The 12,947-nt window shown below is 32.7% G+C and overlaps 4 protein-coding genes and 2 non-coding genes across 6 annotated transcripts; 2 read left to right on the top strand and 4 right to left on the bottom strand.

Moving 5' to 3' along the window:
- Positions 1–374: 374 nt before the first annotated feature.
- RIM13 (Rim13p) lies at positions 375–2,618 on the bottom strand (the record flags this gene model as incomplete). The annotated part of the gene is made up of 1 exon (XM_004179238.1): positions 375–2,618. One exon carries the CDS (start codon positions 2,616–2,618, stop codon positions 375–377), a length of 2,244 nt encoding a protein of 747 aa, XP_004179286.1.
- A 550-nt stretch (positions 2,619–3,168) lies between these two features.
- RAM1 (protein farnesyltransferase) lies at positions 3,169–4,452 on the top strand (the record flags this gene model as incomplete). Its single annotated transcript, XM_004179237.1, has 1 exon — positions 3,169–4,452. One exon carries the CDS (start codon positions 3,169–3,171, stop codon positions 4,450–4,452), a length of 1,284 nt encoding a protein of 427 aa, XP_004179285.1.
- A 409-nt stretch (positions 4,453–4,861) lies between these two features.
- UBX3 (clathrin-mediated endocytosis regulator UBX3) lies at positions 4,862–6,145 on the top strand (the record flags this gene model as incomplete). The annotated part of the gene is made up of 1 exon (XM_004179236.1): positions 4,862–6,145. One exon carries the CDS (start codon positions 4,862–4,864, stop codon positions 6,143–6,145), a length of 1,284 nt encoding a protein of 427 aa, XP_004179284.1.
- Positions 6,146–7,000: 855 nt separating this feature from the next.
- TBLA0Btrna19G lies at positions 7,001–7,071 on the bottom strand. The gene has a single exon. It is a non-coding gene; the product is annotated as a tRNA-Gly (tRNA).
- Positions 7,072–7,075: 4 nt separating this feature from the next.
- TBLA0Btrna18A lies at positions 7,076–7,148 on the bottom strand. The gene has a single exon. It is a non-coding gene; the product is annotated as a tRNA-Ala (tRNA).
- A 2,304-nt stretch (positions 7,149–9,452) lies between these two features.
- TBLA0B09470 (uncharacterized protein) lies at positions 9,453–12,524 on the bottom strand (the record flags this gene model as incomplete). The annotated part of the gene is made up of 1 exon (XM_004179235.1): positions 9,453–12,524. The coding sequence occupies one exon, from the start codon at positions 12,522–12,524 to the stop codon at positions 9,453–9,455; it is 3,072 nt and encodes a 1,023-aa protein (XP_004179283.1).
- Between the last annotated feature and the right edge of the window lie 423 nt (positions 12,525–12,947).

The following is a 12,947-nucleotide window of genomic DNA, read 5'->3' as shown; positions in this document are numbered from 1 at the left end:
ATATCGCTATTTTCCAATATTTTATTATATCTTTCTGTATTAGTGCTGTGTTTTTTCTTCTAATGTTAAGGTCATCTGTATATAAAATAAATCTTTTGTTTCGTTATTTTTTCAAAAAAAATTAACCGACAGATTTTCCAATAAGAAAAAAATACATAGATATGTCACAAACTAATTCACAGTATATATTTATTAAAGTTAATCATTAAATACTTTTGAAATCAATTGTACAAATGTAAGCTCTTGTAGAAAAATAAAAATATGCAATAAAATATTATCTGTTATTTGTTAAGTCAATTTCTAAAATATAAATCTAGGATTTAATGTTTCTAATCTTCAGTATGGTTATATATATATATATATAGTTGTCTAATCTAGAATAGCTCTATCCGAAGTATCAATTTTCTATCAGAGGAAACTTTAACGATGGCATTAGCATTATAGCGACTTTCTAATTCTCTAACATTGTTTAAATCTTCATTACGGATCTCAATAACAAGTTTTAGATTTGCATTTATTGGAATTTTTAAATTTGGAATAACAAAGCCTCCTATGGGAATTACCCCATATTCTCTTAAATTGGATAATAATTTCCCTGAAGAAGTATCTATGATATGGTACTTTACCCTCAATGTTGATATATTTTCAAAGAGGCAAATTCGTACAAAAGAGTTAGTTAATTGATTTGTCGGTGAGAAAAAGTTCAACTTCAGTGAAGAATAATTATCTGTCTGAAAATGAACTGGAAACTTATATTCCTCAAAGTATGGCATATTTCCAGCTTCATTGTTTATGAATATTTGATTCATTGCTATTTCTTTAGGTTGATCAGATAAAACATTGCATGTTAACTTATATATTACCTTTGTCCCAAATAAATAAGATTCGTCAGTGCTACAAATGATTCTGTAACGCGTATTAGTCATTATAGAAAGAGGAGTGGTATTGAATTGTGAAAATTCATAATTTGTTTCAATAGAAAGTGGATTTAATAATTCATAATCATCATAATGAAATAAGTATATATGCAATGGTATTTGTGGATTAAGAATATTAGACATTAGTTGTAAAGTTATAAATACAGTTGAAAAGTCATCATCTTCAGATTGATTTGTAATCTTCAAACTGTACGATTGGTTGGTGTGGTACAAGGGATCGTGTAGTGTGTAGATCGCTTGGCCATTTCCGAAATGGATCGACTTAGTATTCTTAATAGTATCATCTCTCGTCATTATTATATCATTGGATATGCTATAGGAATGTAAAGTGAAGACATCAGTATGTGAAGAATAGCATATTAATTTTTTAGTCATATTTGGCTTAATTTCAAATTTCAATAAGTAAAAGCCAATTGAGCACGCATCGTTAATTGGTTGCTCTAAAACTGTAGAAATTAAAGTAGTAGACAGCTCATTTAATTCAGTTAAGTATGCAATTGACAATGGCTCTAGTTTTGACGATTTCAAATGCGTCTCTAGCAATAACCAAATTTTTTCTATATTTTTTGTTGATTTATTAACAATTTTAAAAATTGGTTTATCAAAGATTGTTTTCATTTGGAATTGATTTGAAACTTTAGAATCATATTTAAAAGTAATTGCCTTGTGAACTAAAAAAGCCTTTTGCCAGTTCCAATTTAGATAAACTTGCGAAATATTATTTAATACTTCTTCGTACGAGATTCTGAGGATATTCCAAGGCTTCAGAGGATCTGATATAATAAACAATTCAGTAGACTTATTGATATCAATAATTGAATAATCATGGCCTGTTTTCAATTGTAATTTACTTTTAGTGGATAAAGACATATTGGTACCTAAAGCCATTAAACAAAGTTTTGAATTAAAAAATCTAAAATAATCATCAAAACTAAAAATATTCGGTTTAATGATTTCTGGTAAATACCCTGTTAAACGGAAAGTGTCTATTGCTGTATTTGATCCAATTGTATCATATGATTGATCCATCAACCATAAATATGCTCTTTCGATAATTTTATCATTAATATTTTTGGAATGTAATGATAATTGGCTTAAATTATTTGTTGTAGGAATAGTTGAAACATCGACAGTAATTAATCTTTCATCAGAACCATTAAAATGAAGATTTAAGTTATAAAGAGAAGTGTTTTCAATAAGCACCGGAATTGGTAAAGGGGCTCCGTGTAATCTAGAATTAATCAAAGAACAAACTAAAGAGCAATCTTCGATATCACCATTTTGTGAAACACAATCATATGGGTAATTAGTCTCATTCATTAGAGGTTGGTTTCCGGTATATTTGTTACGTAATGAAGTATCCATGGTCAGTAACACTTCAGAATTGTAAAAAGGAATTGGCCCTGCAATTTTAGAATTTATAGGAAAATAATGTATATTTCTGGGACCTTTACTGGTCAGCCATGCTGCTCTTCTAATAGCGTTTCCATTTTTTAATTCCATGTCCTCTTTCAACTGTAGTACACCTTCAATAAAGGAAGCGTCTGTAGATTTTAAGGCAGACCGTTCAATTTTTTTAAGCTCAGCATTGTCAAGTTTACCATGCTTGTAGAACTCTAAACGTAAAGAATTCAGGGTTTCCCAAGCATCCCATCGAGATTTTTCGTTAACATTAGACATCTATTGGTTATCCATTGAATTTAATAAACAATATCAACTCTAATTTACACTTCGTGATTGTTAGCCATCCATCATATTTTTGCTCTATCTGTTCAAAAGAATACCTTATACAATGCTGACACTCATAGTTACATCATATCGTATCATATCAATAACAAATAGATTTGCTTTTACTATTATTTCATTGTTCATTCTGACTACCGTTTGAACTTCGGAGCTACTACCATATTAAGCAAATCTCCATTCGTAAAAGTAGTGCTTGAGGGGTTTGAAATTTACACCGTTGGAAATATTTCATTGGTTTACAACCCCAAAATAATATGTGGAGGTAAAATAATTATTGGAATTAACAATTTAAGGGTGTACAGAAATATCTTCTATCAATAACGCACCTATTTTAATAAAAAATTATTATATTTCATCCATTGAAGAACAGAGCAATTAATAATCAAATATTTGGATAAAAAAAGGCATAATACCAAATTAAAAATTAATCAGAATTAATTGAAACAAAAAGGAAAAAAACGAAAATATATTAAGCAATAAAGTAATGTCAAAGAAACAAGAAGTTAACGCTAAATTATTGGGTAGGAAAAGAGAAGTTCAAGAAACAGATGTTACTGACTCAATCCTTTTACAAAAGCCTGTTGTTAGAAGGGAAGATAGCATTGAAACATTCATGAAAGAATTGAAAACTGAAACCACTGATGAAAGATCAGAAGTCATGGAAGAATGTCTTAAATTATTGCATGAAAGAAAAGATTGGGTATTAAAAAAAGCAGAGCATTTGAAATATTTGAATATGGCTTTCAGCTTGCAATTACCTTCTAATATGAGTGTCTTGGATGCTTCACAACCTTGGTTACTCTATTGGATTGCCAATTCATTAAGCGTATTAGATAATAAAACTGATAATTTGACTGATGACTTTCGTACTAGAATTGTAGAAAAATTAAATGCAATCTCTCCGGATGGTGGTCCATATAGCGGTGGTATAGGTCAATTGGCTCATAATGCAAGTAATTATGCGGCGATTAATGCATTGGCTCTTTGTGAAAATATAAACGATTGTTGGGATAAAATTGATCGAGATGCAATTCATGATTGGTTATTAATGTTAAAGCAATCTAATGGTGGGTTTAAGACATGTCTTGAAGTAGGTGAAATTGATATTAGAGGTGTCTATTGTGCATTAAGTATAGCTTCGTTATTAAATATATTAACTCCGGAATTAACTGATGGTGTTCTTTCTTATATTATTTCATGTCAAAGTTATGAAGGTGGATTTGGAGCAACTCCGCTAACAGAAGAATCTCACGGTGGTTATACGTTTTGTGGGGTTGCATCTTTAGCCATATTAAATGGATTAGATAAGATTAATATAAATAAATTATTACAATGGTGTAGTTCTAAACAATGTTCTGAAGAAATGGGATTCTGTGGTAGAAGTAATAAATTGGTAGATGGGTGTTATGGATTTTGGGTTGGTGGAACATGTGGCATATTAGAAGCTTATGGTTATGGTACTTTTATGAATAAAAAAGCATTGAGAGATTATACGTTGGCATGCTGTCAAAGTAAACATCTTCCTGGATTAAGAGATAAGCCTGGTAAAAAGCCTGATTTTTATCATACCAATTATGCCTTAATAGGGTTAGTCTGTACTGAAAGTGAATATTCCATTACTACTGAGAGAAAAATATCTAATGAATCATCTTTGCATATTACATCTGAACCAAACAAATCACTACCAAATTCACATTGTTCTACTGTTAATCCTGTTTATGGATTACCAATATCATCGGTTACTGCATTTTCAAAACATTTTAGATAATATTAGAAACTTTTTACTTTTATTTTACTGTTAGATTACACTTCTTATTTAGTTTGTTTACATATTTTATCTATTTAATACGTTTGAAATTTTGAAAGATTTTGATCATAAATTGTACTGTCATCTGTAAATCCCTACTTTTGCTTCTAGAGTAATAAAGGTATTTTCAATATCGCTTCGCCTAGTAAAAAAAGGCTTTAAAATGATGGGAGAGATATACGACTAATTAATAGTATATTAACTATTTGCAAGATCTTAAAAAGAGAAAAAAAACAGAAAAAAAAGAAGGAAGCATTACATCGATAAGAGAAATCATTTTTGCTATTGATATTTTGTTATTAGAAAAGAGAAAAAAATCTCACTCTATTAGTCTTACTAGTCTTTTGATAATAATAAGAACAAAAAGGTTATGTCACTTAATTCTATTCCGGGTGGATTTCAAGAAGCCCCAACTTCGCAAGGAGAAACTATTGAATCAAATCATGGTATAAGTGATAATGAAGCTAATTTACAAAGATTACCAGCTATCGAACGATTGTGTGCTAAGATATTCCAAGCTCCATTTATCATACTATATTTTGTAATTACATTAGCTTTCAATGTTATGGATATCTTTAAACCATTTAAAAGAATGTTATGTTTTTATGATAGACATCCTAGTCAAACTGTTGATCGAATTACACAATTAAATAATTTAATGGATATGTTAATTTTGGAATGTCAAACAAGGAATATTTCTAAGTCATTAATTGATGAAGAAAACACTTTAAGTGAACGCTTTGACTTCAACACATTATATAATTTAAACGATGGTCGTTTACGGGATGAAATTATAAAAGGAACATATACTGATCTTCTCGATATCTGTACAGAACAATGTAAATATGGATTAATATATTTACATGATCCATTATTAGACAATAGTACTAATTATCTGGAGGAAATATTATGCACAGAGAATTTTATTAATTTAGTAAATAAATATCAGATATTGTTATGGTTTGGAGATGTGGTTACATCTGAAGGGTTACAAATTGTAAATGCAATGAAGATTCGTGAATTACCCTTTTTAGCTGTCATCAGTTTGAACTCTAATAAAGTTATGGAGATGAAGGGTAAATTAGAAGGAAATCTGAGTAAATATGAAAGTGATTATTTAGAGACAATTCTTAATAAGAATTATAACGAATTATTACAGTTACGTCAACAAAAGCAAAATATCGCTCTGGAAAGAATTATCAGAGAGCAACAAGACTCTAGATATAGAGAATCATTACGTCGAGATCAAAGACGTGATCAAGAAAGAGCCGACGCTGCACGTATAGCTAATGAATATCGAGTCAAAAGTCGAAACTGGTTATTATGGAGGAAATCTAGATTAAGATGTGGTGATAATGAAGATTCATGCAGGTTAGCTATTAGATTTGAGGATGGTGTAAGAGTTGTTGAACGATTTAAAAGTGACTGTCATGTAGAGGATATATATGTATATGTGGTGCTACGTGAGAAGGGACTATTAGAGTCCGAAGAAGAATTCCATGGTGATGAGAATGAATTTGAAAGTTTTGTATATGACTATGGATTTCGACTAGTAACACCGGCACCAAGAAAGGAATTGGATAAAAATTTGGTACTCAAGGATGAACCTCTTCTATATCCTTCTGGCAGTGTATTAGTGGAATCTGAATTGTAGGTGATACTTGGTAGAATAAAACAATATATAACATAGAATGTTTATATAAGAGTCAATCAATTTTAACAAATTCAATGGATTGTAGGGTATAACAGATAATACTTGGCGATATATTTTGAGACTAAGTTTTTTAAACTATGTGTAAATTTCAGCTAATTCAAAAAAAAGAATAAAATAAATACTTTCTATTTACATTCGACTGTCTAGCTTGCTTCTATCACAGGGGAAACCTTTTTTGTCAGAGCAGTGGCATTATGTGTCATAAGTCGTGGATTTGTGTTAACAGCTAGTAAAGTATGAATTTAGTCGTAATTGTGGCTTTATACAACAACTAATAATAACTTAATAAAAAAGAATAATCCAACATGCATTAAGCATACATGGTCTTACTACTAAAAATACCCAAGTAGTGCTATTAAGAAGGTATTAGCATGTGATAGGTTCTATTTTAATATCAGACCATCAATTCGTTGATGGTGGATCTGTCCATTTTTTGGAGTATAAATTACCACGAAAATATCCCAAAAGTTTATAACTGTTCATTGTATATCCTGTATATATTATATATTCCCTTTCGAAAGAATCAAGGAGATTTTTTATAATAATAATATAATAATTATTCAAACAGATTACTTAACTAAGAATTAAACTATGAGCAACAATATTTTGAACAGTTCGACCGCTGGTCATTTTTATATTACAGTTATATTATGACGAAATTAATATTAAATTACCTAATTAAATTAATTTTTAAGAATTTATTTATGTGGTGTATACTTTGCAATATTAATAAAGCGGTTAAAAATAATTAGCCGCCCAGTCACGTGACACCCCAAAACTTGTCAAAAATAAAACTGCGCAAGCCCGGAATCGAACCGGGGGCCCAACGATGGCAACGTTGGATTTTACCACTAAACCACTTGCGCCGACTGGACGAGTCCGGAGTCGAACCGAAGACCTCTCCCATGCTAAGGGAGCGCGCTACCAACTACGCCACACGCCCATATTATTCTGATTGTTGTTGTAAACCAACTTAGGAGTATGATACACTTAAATAATAATTACCAAAACTAAACTTAACAATCTTATTAACTTAACACCAGTTAATACTTCGAACTTACGAATATAATTGTTGTTTTTTTAAACTAAATAACTATGTGAACGAACTATAAATTTATGTCTTAAGTCTGAAAAGCTGGCCTTTAAATACTTTTCAAAGGTCAACGCCAGCTTTTCCATTTTACTTTAAATGTTCTGTTTATAAACTTACTTACAAGGGTAGTAGTTCACAGTTTGAGTAATGCTGGCTAACTAATAGAGATTATGCATCGGACAGATATTCATAGGGATGCAACTAGCAGCTGCTCAGTGTTGTGTACAATTTCTAGTTAGCAACTTGTAGATGAGTATAAAGTCGATCTCGTCTACAACAATTGACTTACTGTTATCAACAAATAAAGATATTAGGTAAAAGGGGAAATATTGAGCAATAGTAACAGCAATAAGAGAGTATGCCAGAATCGTCAATATTAATCATAAAATGAAATTAAAGTGACGCAAACAAAATAGAGATGAGGATGTTAGAAATATAAACAGAATAGATAGTATAGAGTGTAGAGAGAAGATCCTTGCTTCTTTGCTTGGTGGTTTCTTTTTCTTTCTATATAAGAGAAATTTAAGAAAAGTTCACGATGAAACAAAGAAATCTTGCCCCTTTATATATGTTTTATTTTTGTATGTAGGCACGTTAATAGCTGTAATTGACTATTAGCTATTGGTCAATTGGCATTAATGACTCATTAATTTATCTCATATGTGGCTTTAATTACATGTGTTGATATGTTTGGTATTGTTTATGATTCATAGTAGCGATATCGGAGATCGATAAGGTTCAATCAGTGGGCATAGGTGCTTGTGTTTTGTAATTGAGTTAGTGACGTTGGATTCAAGAAGTTCATTCTTAGTTCTATGTCAACATGATTTATGAAAATCATAATAGAATTTAAAAGAGTATTGAACAATTTTTATATCTATAAAACCGTTTATTTGAATGGTTTACTCGATAGAGATTTAGTAAATAGTCACAACATATGGATACCAGCTTACAACATTTGCATATAATTTTAATACAGTCACCCACCGTATCAGATTATCTGACCATGACTGTTGTTCTTTTTTTTGTCTTAGTTGAATATCTTTTGCCATTGAGTAAGTGGACTAGTGCTTTGGTTAATGATCATTATATATTAATAATAAAAAATAAAAATGTATTGAGCAAAATGAAATTTCAGATATTCGTACTGCATGTTGAGTTAGCTATGAACGGCTTATATCTAAGCATATTATGGGAAGTAGAATGAATCATTTTTATCTTGAAAAACAATTTTGCTCAATTATCCATAATTCTTCTTCCTATTTAGCCGGAACCTCAAAATGTACTACAAACTCTCTTTCAACCATCCTTTGAACTCTTCTTCGTAAGATTTACTATTTCCATTGAAGAAGTTTAGTACTCTGAGCCTTTTCTAAAAGTAATCTTTAAAAATACTTTATCGCTACCCCTTAGCACTAAAAATGTAATTTCTTATAACATGAAGAAACTAAAAAGTGAAATCAATAAAAAAACAAATGTTGGGTATCCAATATATTACGGCTTAAAGAGATAGACAACCAGTATTTCAAGTCATCGTAGTTTTGGTGCTAGTTCAAAGGAAATTAGATTTTTCTACTGTTAAGGCTTTGCTTTTCCTATTGAAGTAGTTGATAAACGATTTGTTAAATATTTTTGAACCAGATCAACGACAGTTGAGTGCTAATGAAATTCTACTTGCCAAAATAGAATTTCTTGATATTTTGAAAATAATACAAGTATGTACCTATTGTACACATTCTCCATCTATAATAGCAATCAATGAAGTCATATAAACTTCTTAAAGGAGACGAACTGAGCTTCCTTTAAAGAAGAGAATCTGGCTAAATTTGGTTGTATATCAAAACTAAACGACATCAGTAAAGTAATAGTATATAAAAAAAAGAAAAAATCAATACTTTCAAAGTATTGCTTCTTTAGCTGTATGAAATACGAGAGAGAAAGTAATAAAGGATAACAAAGGTTGAAATGGATATTACAAAAGTTTAAACAAAAATGGTTAGTCAATCAATTTGAATTTCAAGTATCCAAGGATGATTAAATATATATTAAAATACAAGTTTTTAAAATTAATATCTTTGATAATACATAAATAAAATGGTTATAAAGGTATAGTTATAGAATAGTTAGAAAAATAAATGTTAGTTAGAAAATCGGCTAGGTTTGACGGGGACCTACGACTCTCTTTGTTGAGCCAATGATATACCCTCCACTATTTTGTAACAATTGTTTGACCATATTTTCCGGGATTTCATTACCGTCTTGGTCTACGAATTTGGCATGGCCTTGAGCTCTTTCTAAGATTTCATCTACTTGCTTTAGTTTTTCATCAACGTTCAAGTTTTTATTACGTTCTGCGTCTGTGGCGGTACCTATTTTTTCTGCAAATTTTTTATATTCTCTTTGAACTCTTTCTCTTTTACGTTCCTCCATTTTTTGTTTTCTTTCTTCTTGTTTTTGATTAGGAGGTTTTACGTAAGAGCCAGGAGCAACATTAGGAGGAGGGGCATTAGCACCAGGATTATGGACGCCAGGTGGAGGAGCGTATTGCCCTTGTGCACCCCTTTGGTTGTACCTTCTTTGCAACTCTTGTTGTTGTTGTTGGAACTGTTGCTGTAGTTGTTGTTGTTGTTGTTGGAACTGTTGTTGTAATAATTGTTGTTGACGTTTGAAATCTTCTTCATCGGCATCATCAGTATTATCATAATTATCCTCTGGTAAAGCTAATGGTTCATCTGGTTCATTAAAAGTAAATTGGTTTGAAACGTATGGAGCAACGATTTCTGTTTCAAAAACTTCACTTGGTAAACTAGAATAATCTTCCATTGAGTCCAAGTAATTGAAACAATGATAATCCCAGCCTTGTAAAAGACGAGATTTTTCACATTGAGATTTCGTCCACAACTCACCAGAACTCAAAGGTTTATAAGTTTGGTAAAATTTCAATGTACAAGTTATGTAAACGAATAAAATCACATATGCCACATTTTTTTTGTTACGGAAAACATATGTAACCAGTATGTTTAACATATGTGATAGGACCAAAATACCATAATAGTAGGCAGGTAAATAATGATGTAAATATAATTGACGTCCCATAAAGAAAAATGGAACGTAATGTAATGCATACCCGAGGGCAAATTCAAACGATTGAATGAAAAAATTAATAATCTCTGGATCTTGTAAAACACGATAATTTAATTGCCACATGATTAATTCTAAAAGAGCAATCATGATAAATGCCACTAGGGAGAATGTGGTACTCCACCACACTACAGCATTACCCATGAAATAGATTTGTTTGTAAGGTCTGCCCCAATAAGAAATACCTCTTTTCAAAAATGGCCAATCTTGAGGTTGTGATTGGTAAGGATGTGAGCCTGTAAGCTTATTATTTGAAGAATACATGACACGATTTACTTCGACGAATTTTTGCCAAAAAGAAGGTGTCTTGTAAGAAATGGTCTGTGCTACAGCAACGTCATCATCGATTCTTTCATTATCCTCTACTTGCCATAATAACAAGTCTGGTTTACCCATATAAGCACATGTAACTTCTTGTTGACCATGACCCCATTCGGGTAATTTCACATCATGAGAAAATAAATAACAACTCATTAACGCATGTCTTAATCTGAATTTGGTACGCATAGCTTGAACACGTATTTGTGCTTCACCTGGTTCAGAATGTTCCTTATCAATTTCCACAATCCAATCATCATTAGGATCACCATTGAACCCTGGGTTACCATATGCAGAAACTTCCTTTTGCCAGTCACTATAAGTAGACACAGGGCATTTGTGATCGTGCGAATGAAGTCTTCTTTGTGTCATTGAATGAAGGAATCTTATACGAGATCCATCAGTTAAATTGCGGAAACTAGCTGGTCTTCCAAAGGGGATTTCTGGATCTTCAATAAGCCATTTATTATTTGGATCTGAATGGCCGTACAGTGTGATTTGTTGTTGACCAGAACCTTCAGGGTAAGGTTCAGGATGAGAGTGCAAATAACCGCCGTCGGTTCCAACGTGGCGTAAAGTAACTTCGGAGCCAAGACCGACGTCAAGCAAGACTTTTTCAGGAACTGGATTACCGTGGAGGGTGGAACGTAATTCTGGTGAAAAAATAGTAGCACCAATGTCGTATTGAGTTAACTGTTGGAAATGTATGTAGAATGAAATGCAATAAATACTGAATGGGATTAAAAGTAGTAGAGAGAGTTTTGATGCGATGATACGACACAAAGAGGTTGTGGAACGACGTAGGTCACCAAGGAATAACCAAACACGGATAAGTGAGAGACAGCCGACCCAGGCAACAGTAAAGAAACCAACCCATTTCGAAGAGGCAGCACAACCTAAGAATAATCCCGATAGAAGTAAATTGAATAGACCCTGTAATGAGAGTGGTTCATATAATTGATAACGTGTGAAGAACAATGTGGCCAATGCAATGAAAAACACTAGAGGTGAGTCTAGTAAAATGTAACGGGAGATCGTAGCAAAGGCATTTTCCACTGCCAAGCAAGCACTCATTAGTAATGCAACAAGTACTTGAACACCGGAAGCACGTAAAGTGTAATACATTGCTAATACTGTACCAACACCCATGAGTGATGATAGCAGACGCATTGCAACGTACGGTACACCGGTGGGGAACTCGGTTCCAATGGCATCGAATTCAAAACGGCCATCAGAACCAGCAAACCATGAAATACCAGCAAATAGTAATTTGGCCAAGGGTGGATGAACATCGAAAAAGAATACGTGGCGGACGTACTTGGCGGCAAACTTACCAAAATGGACTTCGTCAAAAACTACAGAGGGAGGTTGTGTAAGAGACCAACAACGGACGATAAGAGTGACCAGAGTCAGTATGGGAACTGCCCAACGTTCCAATGGGGTAAGCGTGATATGAAGAAGCGGAGTAGTCACAAGGTAGCGGCGAAACGGGCCTGGTGCAAGCACAGCAGGCGTCACTAAAGATTCGTTAGCCGCTAAAGATCTATCAGCAGTATCTTTAGCAAATTTGGCAGATTTTTCAGTACTCACAAATGATTCAGCACCATTTTTTTCAGACGATTTACTGACACTTGATACACCAGCAGCATGTGATGGTTTTTCGGTTAAGGATGGCAATGGTTTCTCGATGGAGAGAGCGTCTTCACGTACATCTGCAATTGTGTCTGCATTTGCACGTGGGCTTGGTGGAGAGGGCGGAAGAGACATGGGCTGAGGTCTTTGTCATGAATAGGCATTCCCGGTAAAGCTTGTTTATATACTTGTTGAAGGTGAAATGATGAAGTGGTAAAGTCGTGAAATGGCCTGTAGCCTGATAAAGTAGCCGGGGGGACAAGTGTCCTTTTGTCGCGCGATGCTGCCTGTTTAGGAAGGACGAGGAGCCTTCAGAGTCTTGCGCGAAATCCCTAGGCGAGGTGAAAAGAAGACCTTAGTTGGTATGAGAAAGTACGTATACTATAGATTAAAGTCTATAGAAGGTGTATTCTGTTGATGGTTAATGAGATTCAGAGTATTGTGGCACGATTCTTTGTGAGGATAATACACGTTGGTATAACTTATTATTTGTAATACTGTCTTATTATGTGTGTTCTACGTATTGAGTAAACTTTATCCTTGGAGATTACTTCATAT

This window comes from Henningerozyma blattae, chromosome 2 (genome assembly GCF_000315915.1).
Source record: "Henningerozyma blattae CBS 6284 chromosome 2, complete genome".
Taxonomy (NCBI): Eukaryota; Fungi; Ascomycota; class Saccharomycetes; order Saccharomycetales; family Saccharomycetaceae; genus Henningerozyma; species Henningerozyma blattae.
This window is presented reverse-complemented; position numbering and strand designations above follow the sequence as displayed.